Below are 16,503 nucleotides of genomic sequence, written 5' to 3' on the forward strand. Positions count from 1 at the left end.
TTTTTTTTTTTTTTTTTCCTGCCGCACTGAGTTTTAGTGACAGAAATAAGGGAGTTTTGCTCTTGTTTTTGAACAGGTTACTATACGGCACTACGAAGGGACACAAAGAGATGGTTCACCGTGAGCAGGATGATTACAGCAGGCAAGGTGAGTGTTTCTGCTCACAAACAGTTCCGACTTCTGTTTGTGTTGTAAGCTACAAAATTCTCACTTAAATGTTCAGAAGAAGATGAAGAGCGAGATCAAACTTATTTCAACTATACCGACATTCAAAATCTGTAGCTATGTCCGAATTCTCTTTCTAATCACTATATAGTGCGTTCTCCATTTTCTAGTGCCGTCTAAATCTTCTAATTCAAAAATCGAGTACACTAGTAATTTCCCAGAAGTCTTTGCACAAAACTAGTGTGCATTGATGGTCACTAGATTAGCAAATACAGACCACAATGCATTGCGGTCGAACAATTTGAACAAAAAAACATGTTTAAATGTAATTTTTGAATGAACCATCCACATATTCACCTTTAGAACACAATGGAGTCATAAATAAACATCATGAAATGTTCGTATTGATTCAATTTTAACTTTGTGAAATTGATGATGTCATATCCGGCGTTTAGAAAAACAAAAGAAAAGTTGTGAACATCGTGTCCGAATTGCTTTTAAAATCCACTATATAGTCCCGCACTATATAGTTTTTGAGTATTTAGGGGTTAGGGAGGGGCATTAGAAGTTCTACATTTATCACATATAAACGTCTTAAGATTGCAACTACTCTACTGTTGATTTTTTTCAGTCGTCACAATTTGTAAAAGCTAAGGAAGTCAAATTATTGCGTTCATCGAAATTAAATAATTGCAGACAAACTAGGACTTCTTAAAATTGCAATACAGTCAATTTTATTCTATATTTGAATCAATAATAATCAGAAAAAAATCCTACTGTTTTTTTATGTGTTATTTTAAAGAACTTTGGACATGATATTTTTTTTGTTTGTTTTTTTGGTAATTTTTCAAAATGAAAATAAACCATTTATGGGAAACTTTATAGGAAAGACTTCTTAGGACCACTTTTTTACTAGATCTTTTTTCTGCACCATAATGTCATAAATTTTCACAAAAAATGTTTGGTTAGATCAAAAATAGATTATTTAGATTAATAATTAAATGTCCTGACTAATTAATCACAAAATAATAGTAATAATAATCCCACAACAAGACTGGAAAAATGGTAAAAATGTCTAAAAAAAAGTTGTTTTGATCAACTGTAAAGCAACAATGACCACACTGGAAAATATCTTCTCAGAATAAGTTAAAATCAGAGAAGACGTTTGTTACTATTAGCACATTTATTTTAATTAATAACAAAAATCTGCCAAAAGAACTAGTAGATTTTGTCTTGGTGAGACTTTTTAAAATAAGTACATGATTAAATGAGCTAAACTCACTTGTTAATTTGAAATATTGTGTCTAACCCCTTCATCACCTGACTTTATTTTCAGCTTTTAAAAATAAACATCTTAAAAAATTTTTTTGCTGTTCAAGGTGATGCTAAATTAAGTGCAATTCTGGATTTAATGGTATGTTGCAAATTAGTAACATTAAAGGGTTAAAATAAGCATGTTTTGCTCAAAAAATTGTTTATTTCTTCAAAAATATAGTTTATCCTATTTTTAAGCCCTAAAAGAGTAAAACTGTCTTTATGTATAGATCATAATTACCATCACTTAAGGATACACTTGTATCAAATTTATTTGTGAAATAAAACTTTCCATTTTCCACAAACCAAGCAAATCTGTTTCTTAAAGGACTATTCACAATCAAAAATAAAACTTCTGCTCAAAAATATTATGTAATGTGGTTTTTTTATTTATTTATTTATTTATTTATTTTTATAAAGCTATTTTAAAGATGTTTGTTAAAATCAAATAAAATTCCAGAGTTATTGTGAGATTTTGTGTTTTTGCAGTTCAGTGACTCTTTCAGTATCTGACATTTTCCTCCGGAAAACTGATCAACTTATTGTTTGGGGAACTTTTGTGTGATATCAAAGAAGAGAAGGAGAATATGTCACAAACATCAATTATCAAGTTAATAGTTAACAGATGAACATAACAACACAGTTCACTTTATTTATGATCAATATTTATTTGATCTGAAAGAAAATTACTACCACCTTCAAACAATTAAGCAAAAAAATTGCCTTTTTTTGCCTGTTTATGTTCACTTTTTCTGATTCTTAAATCCCGCTTCATGAGTTGAGGGCTAAGCCCAAAGGAAATGCAAGAAGAAGTAAAAATATCTTCAAAAGCTAATGCTGTTCTCTAAGATGTCAGTATTTGTAGTAAATTAACAAAGACTCCAGTGCAGATCATCCTCTCCTCTAATGAGTGCCGGAAGTTTTCAAACTTGAAGAATTGTTGCCCCAGTTTGACAGGAACAGCCCCCTCTGCTCCTTCCCATGCCTTTTTCCAGATCTGTTTCAACCCACCACTGTTGGGAATTTAGCCTGAAAAGGAAAGGGAGCAAATTTATCTCCAGCACCCTTTGCAGTTCTTGCCAGAGGTGTGGTATGTACTTGGGGACAAAAGAAATGCAAAAAATTGTTGATGATATCATTTGCCAAGGCCTAAAGGGTTGGAGAGTCAAAGGGATCAATTAAGTTGTGAAGTGCTAGAAGGAACTGTTCCACTCACCCACTTTTCCGCTCCTAAAGTTTTCTGGTTACCTTAAGGCAGCTTACAAGATCTTGCAAAAAATGCTTAAAAAAATATTTGAAATGTATTCTACTTTTTTTAAAGGTATATAACTGAAGGATTATGCACAGTTAGGAGGACAAAAAACGAAATTAAGAAGCAAACTGAAGATCATTTTTACATGTAAACTACTTTCAAGTTTGAATCAAGAATTTCTCTACTAAAGGAACTTGAAGAGCCACAAGGGCCGGTGTTCTACAGGCCCTCGAGGCCTGGAGTTTGACAGACAGTTTGGGGCGTTTGTAGTGCAGCAGGAGGGCGGCCGACCACTCATCAGAATATTGATTTGATTCCGCCATGTGTCGAAGTGTCTTTGGACATCACATTGCCTCTAATGGAAGGTTGGCACCAGTATTCAGCCACCAGTGTGTGAATGGGTGAATGGATCTTTGACTGTAAAGCGCTTTGGGCCTTCGAGGAAGGTAGAAAAGCGCTATACAAGTGTACGCCATTTACCAGTTACTATTTACCCTGGCCTATATCATGCAAAATCAACCTTTTTTAGAGCTTTAAATGTTCATTTCTCACGAAAAACCACCTACATTCAAGCAATCTCTGAGAATTCTTCTAAAACTCTGCTCTCTGAGCACCAGCTCTCCCCAATCCACGAAATGAGCAGGATATAGGCCCTTTAAAGTTGCACATAACTTTTAACTACAACTGTGCCATTTTTAGCCAAAATCAAAAAAGCCTTTGGAGTTTTTGAGACATGTTTAAAACAATGGCTTAAAGGGTAACCAATCCCCTAAATCAACTTTTTTTGGCTGTTAGTCTCTATAAATAGGGCTTTAAAAGTACTGTCTGTTAGTCATTGCCAACTTTTTCACAAATTAAAATAAACTTGTTTAATTCTTGAAAATATAGTCAGAAACTGTCTGTGTGCTGCCCCCTACAGGTTTAAAGGATGCATTGGAGTTGAGTTTTATGATTGGTCAAACCATGTAACTTTCAGAGGTCTCACATCATGATCTGAAGCTCCAGTAATGATCCAGCCCCCAAGCCCCACCCCATCTGACTGGATTTTCAAATTTCAGCTGTGGGTGGAGTCAGCCTCCAACTTCCCTGTTTGGTTACCCTTTAAGTTCAATCAAGCCTGTGAACATTAGAGCTATTGTTTCACCAGTGTTTTGTTGTGATTATTCTGTATTTTATGTGTTAATGTTTGTGTCTTTGTTGTTTGTTACTGTTTTGTTTATTCTCAGGGACCTGGTCTATAAATTAGCTGTTAGCTAGATGGCCTGTGGACGTAGCATCAGTTGGATTTGAAATTGTAACAATGCTTTTTTTGTCCTGTCTCTTTTAAATAAATAAATAAGTAAAACAAGATTTACAAATCTGGCCTAAGGGTGGGACTGTTGGCTCATTGCAACCCCACCCCCTTCCCCTCCTTGTCACTAATAGCTCTGTCTGCGTGCTTACACGCAAGCTTATAGCCCCAAGTTAGCATTAGCGGTGCAAAAATAATGGCGAGAAATATTGGAACATTTCAGCTCAGGACGAGGAAAATGAATCCGCATAAGGGGGCAGAGAAGCGGAGTGGTAAGAGGGATTTTGGCAAACCCAATAAGTAGCTGCGTCATTAGCCCCAGGTTTTTCTAGCATCCAGTTTTCTAATCAAATGCAATTTGAATTAAGAAATACTTCTAAATGCAGTTTTAAATTGTTTTAAATTTATTTCGGTCCTCTATTATGAGAAAAATGACTTTCATTGGAGTGTCAGTTTAGTGAAAATCTTAAAAAAACTGTTGAAAGCTTTCGTAGATGTTGCATTTTGCTCAAGCTCTTATAAGTTAGTTAATAAGTGAAGAAAGTCTGTTAATTTAGTAAAAACACAGTGGTGACATTATAATGATATGGGCCATAATTGGAGTATCTGTTAAAGAAAAAAAAGCATGATTAGGGATGGTAAATGTCAGGAGTCAGAGCTCTGTCTCCCCTTCTCGTCACCGGCAGGAGCTATCTCCAGAGTAAGGACTGCACTACATCTCCCAGCAGCCCCAGCCCACAGTTCCGGGATGCTGCTCAGCTGTCTCCAATCTGACAATCACTCACCTGCTTCTTAAGCAGCACACAGAGCCACACTCTGTGCAGAGTATTGTTTGTGCCACCTGGCCTGCATTACTGAGCATTTCTACCTGGACCTGATCTTCTCTTCTGACCCTGCATCATCTCTAATTGCGTGCTGCCTGCCCTGACCATCGCCTGGACTCTGACACCTCTAATCTTCTTGGATGATCATATGCTCATGGTTGACCTCTGCCTGTCTGAGCCTGATTTAGCTTTGAGGACTTTTAGCTGTGTTCAATTCCTGTCTGAACCAATAAACATGCTGCACGTGGAACCAGCTGTCTGCCCGTTTGTGAAAGTAAAAGCATTTGAAGATGGATTTAAGAGTCTTAAGCATATCCACAAATGAAAACATTCAGAGGCAATATTATTGTTTAAACGTGATACATATTTTTTTTCAACAATTATCCTTCCTGGTTCCATTTTTCTGGTCAATATATTTAATAAATGTATTCTGAAATCTAAATTTCAAGGACATCAGTAAATGTGTACGGTGAAATAACATTTCTGGCAGAGAGGGATAATGACCCAATGAAAGTGACTTATTGAAGTTTCATTAAAATAAGAACAAGAACAGGGCAAATGAACATTTCAAAGAAAAATGCCCAACTGCAGAGCATTAATTTTTCCCCCACTTCCAATTACAGGACAGTCAATATTTAAGTAATGCAAAATCATAATGACTCAATCATCTTATCACATTGAGTTTCACTGATGTCCTAATTGGATCTCATTTAAAATTAATTTAACTTTTAATTGGACAGCAATTCTCATTATCTCTTGTTGTGTCATCAATTATATACAGCTCATGTAAAATCCCCTTTTATAAAAGGAGCTACATTGTGCTAATTTTTACATCTATATTAATTTTAATTGAGGTATTCCACATTCATGTTATAAAAAAAATAGTTAACTCCTCATAAAATCCACTTTCAGACCTTGATTATTCAACCTAATTCGATAAATGTTTATTTTATTTGTGTTGCACCTAGCATTAAACACAGATTAAGTAATGAAAACACAAGAAAATAAAATGATTTATCATTAAAAACCTAATTCAACCAGCAAATTTTGCTAATTCCTGCTCAACCTGATTCATTTATAATTTTCTGACAAAGGCCTCTGAGCTTTTGTGTATTTTAAATTATTTAGAAATGTTCTTGGGCTTTCTCCTGGTTTCAGTCCAGTTTCTGTGTGACAGCTCGTACAGAGTCATAAAGGTTGGGTTTTTTTTTTCTTTCTTGAGAACTTCAAAGCACAGCTGGACTGCAAAGTCAAGTTTCAGAAGCATAGCCGAAGCTTCTGGTGAAAGTATCATGATCCATAGCAAGTCATGAGTGAAGAATTCCTACCACAACTTTTTATTTCCCAGTTTCATGTGTTGGTCAAGGATGGCTCTCTCGTAGATTTCTCTGTTATTTCTTCACATTAATCATGCTGTTTCCAGTTGAAATAGTTCTTGTAAACGGTGTATGTTCTTATTCATGAATTGTTTTTTCAGTGAGCTACTTCTTTAAGCAATTTAGCATTTTGTCGTTGATCTTAGAAATAGAACCTTCATCATCTTAGACCAGGGTTCTGTGACCTGAGGGTCCAAACCCACATGTAGTTCTTTTACACCTCTTTTGGGACTCTCTGGTTAAAGAAAAAAAAAATCTTGTTTTAGGTTTAAAAAGTAACTGTAAAGTAGAAAGTAAGTAGTAAACTAACTCAAACTTTATTCAACTTTCACAAACAGTTGAAGGACAGTACATAGTGTATGAGTTCATGAGGTTCCTGACTACAGTACCCATAATAGTCTCACAATCTATCATTTCTTTTGTAGTTTTGTCATATCAAAACATTTACCACAGAAAATCGATTAGAGGTCAGTGAAACTCACTGTTTTAAAAAAAATATATTGCTTTTTGCGACATTTACTGTTATTTTTTGTTTAAAAACCACTTAAAATAACTTCATTTAGGGACATTTTGACTGCAGGCAATCAAGCTTAGGACAAATTCATAAATAAGAAATGTGTGTCTGTTTTTCTGTGACAGGACAGCACTTCAGTCTCCGTCAGCTTGGGATCTGTGAGCCGCCGCCACGTCGTGGCCTGGCATTCTGCTCTGATATCGGCCTTCCCCACCGCGGCTTCTCGGTCGGTACCGCCCAGGACACGGATCCAGACAGCCAGGCTGTGATGTCACCAGAACGGGCCATGAGGTTGTGGGGCCGAGGGGGTTTGGGCAAATCGTCGGGGAGAAGTTCCTGCCTGTCCAGCCGCTCCAACTCAGTGCTGACTCTTACAGACACGGAACACGAGAACAAGTCCGACAGCGACAATGGTAGGAAAACGTTTATTTTTGTATTTTTAGGATTCTTTACCTTTTATTTTTATTTTATTTTATTTTTTTTGACAAAGTGCTCAACTTCTACAATGGTTTAACACTTTGGCACTACGTTGGGTCATAGTCTTAGTAAAGAGGCAAACGTTTACTATATATGTATGATGATATTTGGATTTCAATGACTTTAGTATAAAGTGGACTTTTTCCTCACGTGTGATCAGGTACATTGGTAGAAAACAAACCCAAATTATGAACCTTCCACCGCCATGCATTACACTACATGTCATATGTGAGCTGAAAAGCTTCCTTCTAAAGACCGAATTAGAACATTGTAGTTGTTTATAATTTGTGTGTGCATGTCTTGGTCTTCAAGAATTGTTTTTTTCATCACTGGAGGTATGGATGGAGGTTCAATCCTCTGGGTTGCTTTCCCAAACAGGTGTATTCTCACCAAGGAGCTCCTTTGTATCTTACCTTCACACAGACACACATAATGAAATGTACAATGTTTTCATTAAACTGGATAAACATAATCGCTCACTTATTTTCATTAAGAAGTGATGCTTTAATTAACCGAGATAAACTGCTGAGTCACTGTATTTTCAATATTAGTTTATTCGTGCTTTTATTAAATGACACGTTGCTGTAGAAATCAGTGCTCTGGAGGAAACTGTGTATCTCTGAAGTTGCCTAGTCATCAAATTTTCAGCAGGCTAATTGACTTTTAAAAACACAATTTTGTGTCTCTGTGTGTATTTGTGTGGGCGTCCTAAAAGGCTTAAGTTTCCACAGATGCTCTCAGCTGCATTTGGCCATAATTGTGGGGTTAGATATGAAATTACTGGTTAATGAATTAGAAACTAATTCTGTTCAGGTATGTGTGAGCTTTACCTAACCAGATTTGTTAGTCACGGTATGTGCATTTTTTATGCTGCGCCCTTTGAACAAGAAACATTTCATTGCTCCCCGGTTTGATCACTGTGTTTTAGCTGTTTTTGTAAATTTGCAAAAATAAAAGTTAGTTATAATTGTTATAATTCCATTTAATCAAGATGAACTCAACGAAGTCAGATTGTTTTAACTGTATTTTAGTAATGGCCTTAACTCTTTAATATCTGGTGACGCTTAAACACAAAATCTTTAACATATTGTAACTATTCAGTCGTTATCACGATAATTCTAGCAGATTGTGAAGGAGAAAAGTGGCGCGTGTTAATGGTTGAAAAGTTACAGTAAATCAAAAAACATAAACACTGGAGCTCCTGTGTTAAAGGGTTAAAGAGAGCAAAATATACTTTCAAAGGTGTTTGATTTAATTTGCATACTGAGTAATCATTTGAGAGGAAAACCTCCTGCAGAACCAGACTCAGTTTGAGGATTGTTCCTTGAAGAGGACAGGAAAGAGGCCAACACACTCAGAAAAACACTGTACCATCTGTTGTAAGATGAACACGATAGTTGATGGGAAAACATGAAGCAAACAAACAAAATAATTGAACATAAGAGAGCAGAAATTAAACCCAAAACAAAAAAAAAAGCCATTGGGACGTTTGTTATAAAACAAAAGGAATACAGGCTGGGAAATGTGTTAATAAGATACATTCATAGTAAGAAAAAGACGGCAGAAAAAAGAAAGGTGTAAAGTAGTGAAGGTGAGAAAAACTGCCAGTGCATCCTTAATTGACGGTGACATTTCTGTTGTAAGAAGGTGTGAGGGGGAGCAGGTAGAGGAAGTAGGTGATGGGTGTACATGTTTATCCACAACCCAACTGCTCATATTTATGAAGCTCAACACCTCTTATTTTAAAAGTATACCTTTTTTTAATCTTAAATTCTTACTTTTTCAAAGACCCACTCCGATTAAAATGGTGTTTTTAACATGTTCCTGTGGCATTTTTCTCATGAGCTACGACATATATTAAGAAAATTAAGCTTAAATTAGCATTTCAGATATTTTTTTATTAAAATTGTTGTGAATCAGGGCCAGATCTTTGAAAAAGATCGTATTTGTTATGTAGAAAATATGGTGGGCGGGCCTTAAGGTCCCTGCTCCGCTCCATAATGGGGGAGGGGAAGGGGGCGGGGTTACTCTCCACCAATGGTCTCGCCCACAACTAAGAAGGAAGTTTTTTATGAACTACTGGCATTCAGTAGAATCTATGAATTTGAGAAAAACACAGTTTTTTTTCTTTTTTTTGGCTAAAAATGACAAAATCATAATTAAAAACCACATGAAAACGCTTTTAAACTAGTTCAAAAGATGATCAAACATTTTTTTTTCCGCAAAATACATCATATGACTTTTCACTAAACGTATATGCAGCTTCCCTTCCGATCCTCTAATTGAAAATTGGTTAAAGGACTACGAATATTGTCATCGAACTACCAACATAAAGCTGTCAAAAATGCTCTTACTCTGAAATTTTGCTCAAATTCTCTCAGTTTGCTCTTTGACTTGCACTCAGTGAGCCACATAGATGTGAAATCCATGCCAGGAGTGTGTGACAGACAAAGAAGCAAAGAAGCTTTGTAGAGAACACCGTCCCCACAGGAATACTGGAGTGCTTCCCAACTAATAAGAGATAATAAACCAGTGACCCGAGAAAGCTACCGAACAAGTAAAAGAATTTGGAGAAGGAGACTGAAATGAGTGAGAAGTTTGGTATTAAAAGCAAAAAGAAAGCTCTGCAGAATCAAATCTGAAAGCGGTAAAAGGATCACGAGCTTCAAGGAGAATAGGGATCAGACTCCAAAGGTCTATTTCTAGCTCCTCGTGTTATTTTTTAATATGTCCAGCACCTGACAGTTCAATACATTTGCCCCCGAGCTTCATACAGACATAATGAATCTGACGAAAGGTGTAGATCATGCCAGGATACATACATGGTTGGGACTATGAAGCACCACTTCAGTTCTGACCGGAGAGGGAAGAAGGTTGCCTTGGTGAGGAACCCTCCTTGACTCTTCGTCCCACTCTCATTTTGAAGAAGCGTTGGCTATTTAGTGGTAATATTCTACATGCCTGCTGTGAACTCTGTTTTCATGTGATTGTTTTTTTTTTCTTTTTTTTTTCTTTGAAAGAACAGAATCAAAGACAATTGAAGAAATTGAACAAACATATAAAAAAAGTATGTTTCCCTGTGTGGAAGCCATTGGAGCTGACTTTGCAAAGTGAAATGTTGCATAAATTGCAAAAAATAATGGACAACAACTGCTTTCCCGCTGAGAATACACTGTTGAAGCAGCACAGAATCTTCTGTCAAAGGCTTTGTCAGTTTTTCTGCCGCAAAGACTCGCTCACAGTCTTTTTTCCTTCAGCAGTATAGCAACATACATTCATTTTAGTCTGTAAATTTGATGACTGTCTTCTTTTATTTGCTACAACAATTTTATGTCACTGAACCTAAACTAGTATAGTCATGCATTTGGGTATGAATGCATTGCAAAATTGACTAAACTGAATTTCAAAGAGGTCCAGTGTCATACTGTATTGCACTAAACAAACATATAAATGCAACACTTGTGTTTTGCTCCTATTTGTCATAAGATCAAGTAAAAAATTCTACAAACACAAAATAATTTTTTTTTTCTCAAATATTGTTCACAATTCTCCCTAAATCTGTGATTTAGCGTCGGAAGCGTCACGAAGGGACGCAAGCGCGGCATCTGCTCTCTGCAGTTCACATGGCAGTCGACAGGTGCTTCTGCTAGAGCTTTTTTTTTTTTTTTGGTTTTGCCATTATTAGTTAATAAGTTATTAACCTAAAAATATCACCCCGTGTTTCTGCTAAGAAAACGCAAGTAGTTAGTTAGTACACTTCTGTAATTTATCAAACCCAGCCCCACCTTCCGCTTCAGACCCAGCCCACTACGTCGATCTCTATGTGTGTGTAAGTCGGTGTGTGTGTGTTGTGAGTGTATGTTTGTTTTCATCTCTACAGTCTGTTTTGATACAAAAACATGATCGCATTCGTCAATCGAAGTGTTTTATTGTGAAAAATTGGTTATATTTTGAAAATAAACCAAATTTTCTCATGTTTCTTGCTTGAGGCTCGTGCACAAAATAGACCAGACACCGAAACGATCTGCTGCACAGCGCCAGCCTTCCGCGGAGGACCGCGGCACTCCCCGTCTGGTGTCAACTACACTATAGGTTAGCAAGGGCGCTTAATGGAAGTGCTCTCCATTCCCTCTTTGCAGCGCTTTCCCGTCCAGTATGAACCAGGCGTTAGGTTAGCTGCAATAAAAGGCCACTCTGAAACTTGACGTTTTGTTTTATCGCAGGATCTGGAGATTCAGGAAACAGGTCAGTGTCAGGTGTGACCACCATTTGCCTCATGTGGTGCAATGCATCTCCTTTGCATAGAGCTGGCCAGGTAGTTGCTTATAGTGGCAGTACGGTTATTGTTTGGGCAGGCGTGTGTTACGGACAAAGAACACAGGTGTGTTTTATGTATTTCATTTTTTAATTTGCAGAGATACAGTGGTGAGATCTTGAAGCCCATCGTTATGTCATACATCCAAGAACGTCCAAAGACTGATTTGTGAACTATATTTGAAAGAAACGTTATTTTGTGTATGTACAAAAATGTTGCATTTACATTTTTGTTCAATGTAAATAAAAATACAACTAATGGCTATATATATATATATATAATATAATATAATATAAAAGGCAGATAAAAAAAGGTCCCAACAAGTCAAGGCAAACCCAGCAAAGTCTTTCTTAAAGCAACCCTTGTTACTGCATCTGCAGCTTTGTTGCAGTAGGAAGTGAGAGAATAAAGAGATAACATCAAGAGAAAGTAGAATGGTGGAAGAGGGAAAGAGATCAGACAGCAGGAAAGATATAGTAATTGAACAGGGGAGAAGGGAAAGCTGAGAATAAAGGTAGAAGGGAAAAAGGGTGAAGCTTCTCATTGTTTGTTCTCCTGAGAGGAAATATTAGACCATAGACGTCTGGCCGGCTCCCCAGTGGACACACACCTAAACGTGCGCACACACACACACTGTGAGACAAACACTTTTGTGGTGTCTGGGCTCGTGGGTACTCAGCTACTGCTCGCCCAGTTACATGATACTGATGATCTCAACTACAAGAGCAGAAAAATGAGGATGCATTTGTATTTATGTTGACTGATGCATGTTTTCTGAGTGTTCTCAACAATTGACAGATTTGCCTTTCTATATATATGTTCATTTGGCTGAACAGGAAGGACTGGCTATTTGAACAATAATTAATGCTCAAGTAACAAATCCCAGATCAACGATATTTGTTTATTCTTTGCCTTCTCTCACTACTCAATGTATTTATTGCTCTATAAGCCACTCTGGAGTAAAAGTCGCAGGAAAAAAATTGCATAATAAAGAAGAAAAAAGTTATATATAGGTCAAAGTTCTGGAAAAAATTTATTTAACAGGATGCAAGACCAAGAACAGATATTTCATCTTAAAATGCAAATCATAATAAAGGAATAGATACCAATGATAGATGGAATATATGCACACTTCACAACCATAACCGTATTTAGCTTCACGAAACATAAGGGGAAGCTAGTATATTAGTGCAACATATGACCAATCATTTAGAAAACCATAACACAACAAGTCCACTAAACTCTATGACATCAAGTCACTAAATCCGTTGAATTCTTCATCCAATTTGTCGCTTTTGAACAACTTCAGGGCATTTTAAGACTGAGGCATTGACTGTTTATAGAGACCTGGACTGAGCAAGTGTGACATCACCCATTTAAAAAGATTTACTTTCATCTCTAGCAAATTAAGTCAATTCAGTTTGCGTTTTTTCAGGGATACAGATGTCACCAGGTAAATAATCACTGATTGGTCCCAGTCAGTCTGAGTCAACATTACTATAGCAACTTCTGTCGCCTATCAAGAGTGAGCTTGTTGGAAGGACACACCCCCTACCACTGAAAGCGAGCTAAGGAGAATCTGTAAAACATTTTGAACGTTCGAGGTGGGGGTCGGCGGGCAACACAATGAGGCATCTGGTTGGCCGGTGTATAACTTGAAGAACTCCTGTGAAAAAAATTAAGACTAGCAAAAATCTTAAAAAAAAGGAGTGTCCCCGACTTGTTTTTTGATGTGCTGGCTCTTTGCTTTTTGACGAGCTGGCTGTTCATTTTAAATCACGGGTCCCCAACCCTGAGGATTCGGTAACAGACGCAGAACTGGTACCAGGTTAGGGTTAGAGTACCGGTCTGCGTCCCGAGGGTTGGGGACCCCTGTGTCAGGAACTGACACTCTGTCTCCCCCTGTGGTCATCAGCAGTAGCCATCTCCTGAGTACTGACTACACTCAATCTCCCATCAACCCTAGCATACAGTGTCTGAATGACTCCACATCTGACTCTCACCAGTCAATTAGTCACAGGACATTTAACCCTTGTGCTATCCCAGGCACTTACATTAAAAGTGGGGTCATCTGGATCCCACAAGACAGCACGCAGAACCTTTTTTTTCCCAAGGATTTTTTTTATTTTAATTGGTGTCTATGGCAGTCATAAAATCCTGTCCACCTTTGTCCACCTTTCTCACGGGAGAGATCACACTTTAATATAATGGTGAGGTCATCTGGACCCCATAAGATAGCACAAGGGTTAAGCACTGGTCAGACCACATTCAGTGCAAAGTATTGTTTGTGCCTCTCCTGCATACCGAGCATTTCCTTCTGACCTGATCTCTTGTTCACCTGATCCTGCTTCATCTTTCATTCTGCTTGTTTGCCGCCTTCCCCGACCCGTGCCTGGACCCTGACTACTCTGGTTGCTCTCTGCTCATTGCTGACTTTTGCCTGCCTGACCTTGATTTTAGATTTGTGGACTTTTAGCTGTGTTAATTAACCTGCTGCTCTTGGAAGCAGCCGTCTGCCTGTTCTGTGACATCCTGATTAGCATATGCATTTTTGTCCCTGTCTGTGGCCTGGTACCAAGCGGCCCTTGGACCGTTAGCGGTTTGCGGCCCGGAGAGCAGAGCTGGGGACACTCAAAATGTCAAAAAGTGACTTGGAGGGGGCCTGAACCAAACGTCCATATATTGATGAGTCGGGAGTGAGAATGGGTTGCTTTGTTTTTCTATAGAACTCCATGGGATTTTGGCTTCTTGGCCCCAGCAGATACTTCCTATTTGGAACCCAAGGGAGGAAGGGTCACTCGGTCCAGTTCTCTTATATTGTCATGGACTACGCAGTGCTTCCTCTTCTGTGTTGCTGTCATTAGCAAACACTGACACTCACATTTACAGTTGCTTCTAGCAGTTTTTGCTTTTTATTTAAAAAAAAAAAAAATCACATATAATTCTATCTGAGTATAAATCGTACCTCCGGCCAAACTATGCAGAAGAAAAATGCAACTTATACTCCAAAAAACACAGTACATCTTGTGTGAGTGAAAGTACATACTCTTTTTGAATTCAAGCGCTAAAGTCCTTTGTTCACAGACAATGTCCCATAAGGATTGAAGGGCAAAAGTTAAAAAAGAAGGGATAAGAAGGTAAGAAAAGAGTAAATAAAAGAGATTGGCTGACAAAAGAGTACTGTATGTCATTTTTCCTAACCAGATTACTTTACTATGTGTCAACAAAACACTTAATCCTTTTGGCATCTCTAAGCTGCTTAACACTACAGCCTTAACACTTACACAAAAGTGAACACACGTAGTGTATACTAAAATAGGCCCCAAAATCTCATATTTTTGCTGTAGATTTATGCATGAAATCAACTTCCGCACCAAATGAATACAAAGAAGCCTCAGAAAACAGCATGTGCCACTGTATAAACTGTTTTTTATGGGTAGTCATGCACATACGATGTCTTCTTACAATTTGTATTCATTTGAGTATATTTTGTATTCCACATGCGGCTGGTTTGACCACTTTGTAAATATGTCATAATTGGGATATGTTGATTCTACGCATAAGATGATACTCGTTTATGTCTGGGAGATTCCAGACTTCTTGTCCATCATTTGGAAATGTGAAAATCGAAACACTGCTGTAATGTGTGGAGCGTTATCGTTCATAGATAAAGTCCCCAAGGAGCCCCATGGATAGTGTGATGACATGACACCTTATAAGATAAATGTTATGCAAGGACTTATCTCCATTTGGCTCCACTGATTCTCCTTCAGTTTTAACTAGTCTCCACGTTTCCATGAACACTCAGGTCAAACTGCGGTTATAGCCCAACTGGGTCATTAAAATGGGACCGGTGTACTTGCACGGCATTCAAGAACAGGAGGGGGTTCGATTTATTGACTTGAGTTTGGTCAACTCTCCAATAATAGGAAGCAATTTTTCCTTGCAGGTTAAATTTAGGACATTCTCACAGTTGGCCCTTCGTGTCACCATTCAGATGTATTGAAAAGACGAGGGGTGTCCAGATGTTCATCATCTGTGGAGAAGGTCAAAACCGAAGAAATGTGTGAAGGCTCGCCACATTTTGCATGGAGGGAGTTACATTGCTTTTTTTTTTTTAATACAAATCCCTTGAAACTATTTTCAATTCCCTATTTTTTGCCCATATTTTTTCTTTTTTTTTGGAATACGCTTTATTTCCAATAAAGGATTAAATAAATATTCCAACCATACATAACATCTGGGCATAAAAACCAAGAAGAACACTATATAGAGTCTAATGTTGAACAGGAGATGCTGCAGTCACGGTCAGGGCACTCTGTAACAGTAATAGCAGATTATGTCAGATGAATACTTGATGGATATTTCCGCAAGTTAGGCAGCATTGATTTTCTCTCATGATCAGTCAGGCGGGTGTGAATATGAAAAAAACACTGACCTGTGCATCATTTGTGCTCAGATTTGGCAGCAACAACACTCATCATTATCTCCTACACTCTGCATTTATTAAATCAACTGTTTAAATGCTCTTCCTGCAATTAAAAATTCAGAGGCAGAAGACACAGCCTTTGTATGTTTGTGTGTTTCTACATGTTAATTGTCGCTTGGCTGTTGGGTAAACCTCAGTCCACCTAACAGAATGTAACAAGGTAAACAGAAAGGGTTTATTTTGAGCTGTAAAAATTGTACATTTCATTAAAATAGTTGAGTCTAATTAAAAAAATACTCTACTTTTATTATGTTTTCATTATGAGCAAATATATCAATTTAAAATGTATTTCACTTGTTTGTATATGATAAAAAAAGAAATTGTGATGCTTAAAATCAGAATGTGCACAATTAATGGCTGGACTCAAATATTCAAGCATGTCACGATAAAGACTTTAAGCTTGATTAGGTGTTTCCTGGTCGAGAACCGAGGCCGGCAGTTGTGTGGTCAGAGTGAATGTGGTCCAGAAAAGGAGGTGTGGTGCTC

The 16,503-nt window shown here is 37.5% G+C and overlaps 1 protein-coding gene across 3 annotated transcripts in view; it reads left to right on the forward strand.

Annotated features, from left to right (window-relative positions):
* LOC112157392 (teneurin-3) overlaps positions 1-16,503 on the forward strand; it is an 800,843-nt gene that overhangs the window by 546,981 nt on the left and 237,359 nt on the right. For all 3 annotated transcript variants that reach the window (XM_036213709.1, XM_024290091.2, XM_036213711.1), the window contains 2 exons: positions 77-147; positions 6,862-7,149. In XM_036213709.1, the coding sequence (XP_036069602.1) occupies positions 77-147; positions 6,862-7,149 (359 nt within the window). The remainder of the gene's footprint in view (positions 1-76; positions 148-6,861; positions 7,150-16,503) is intronic.

Source organism: Oryzias melastigma, linkage group LG1, assembly GCF_002922805.2.
Source record: "Oryzias melastigma strain HK-1 linkage group LG1, ASM292280v2, whole genome shotgun sequence".
NCBI classification, from domain to species: Eukaryota; Metazoa; Chordata; class Actinopteri; order Beloniformes; family Adrianichthyidae; genus Oryzias; species Oryzias melastigma.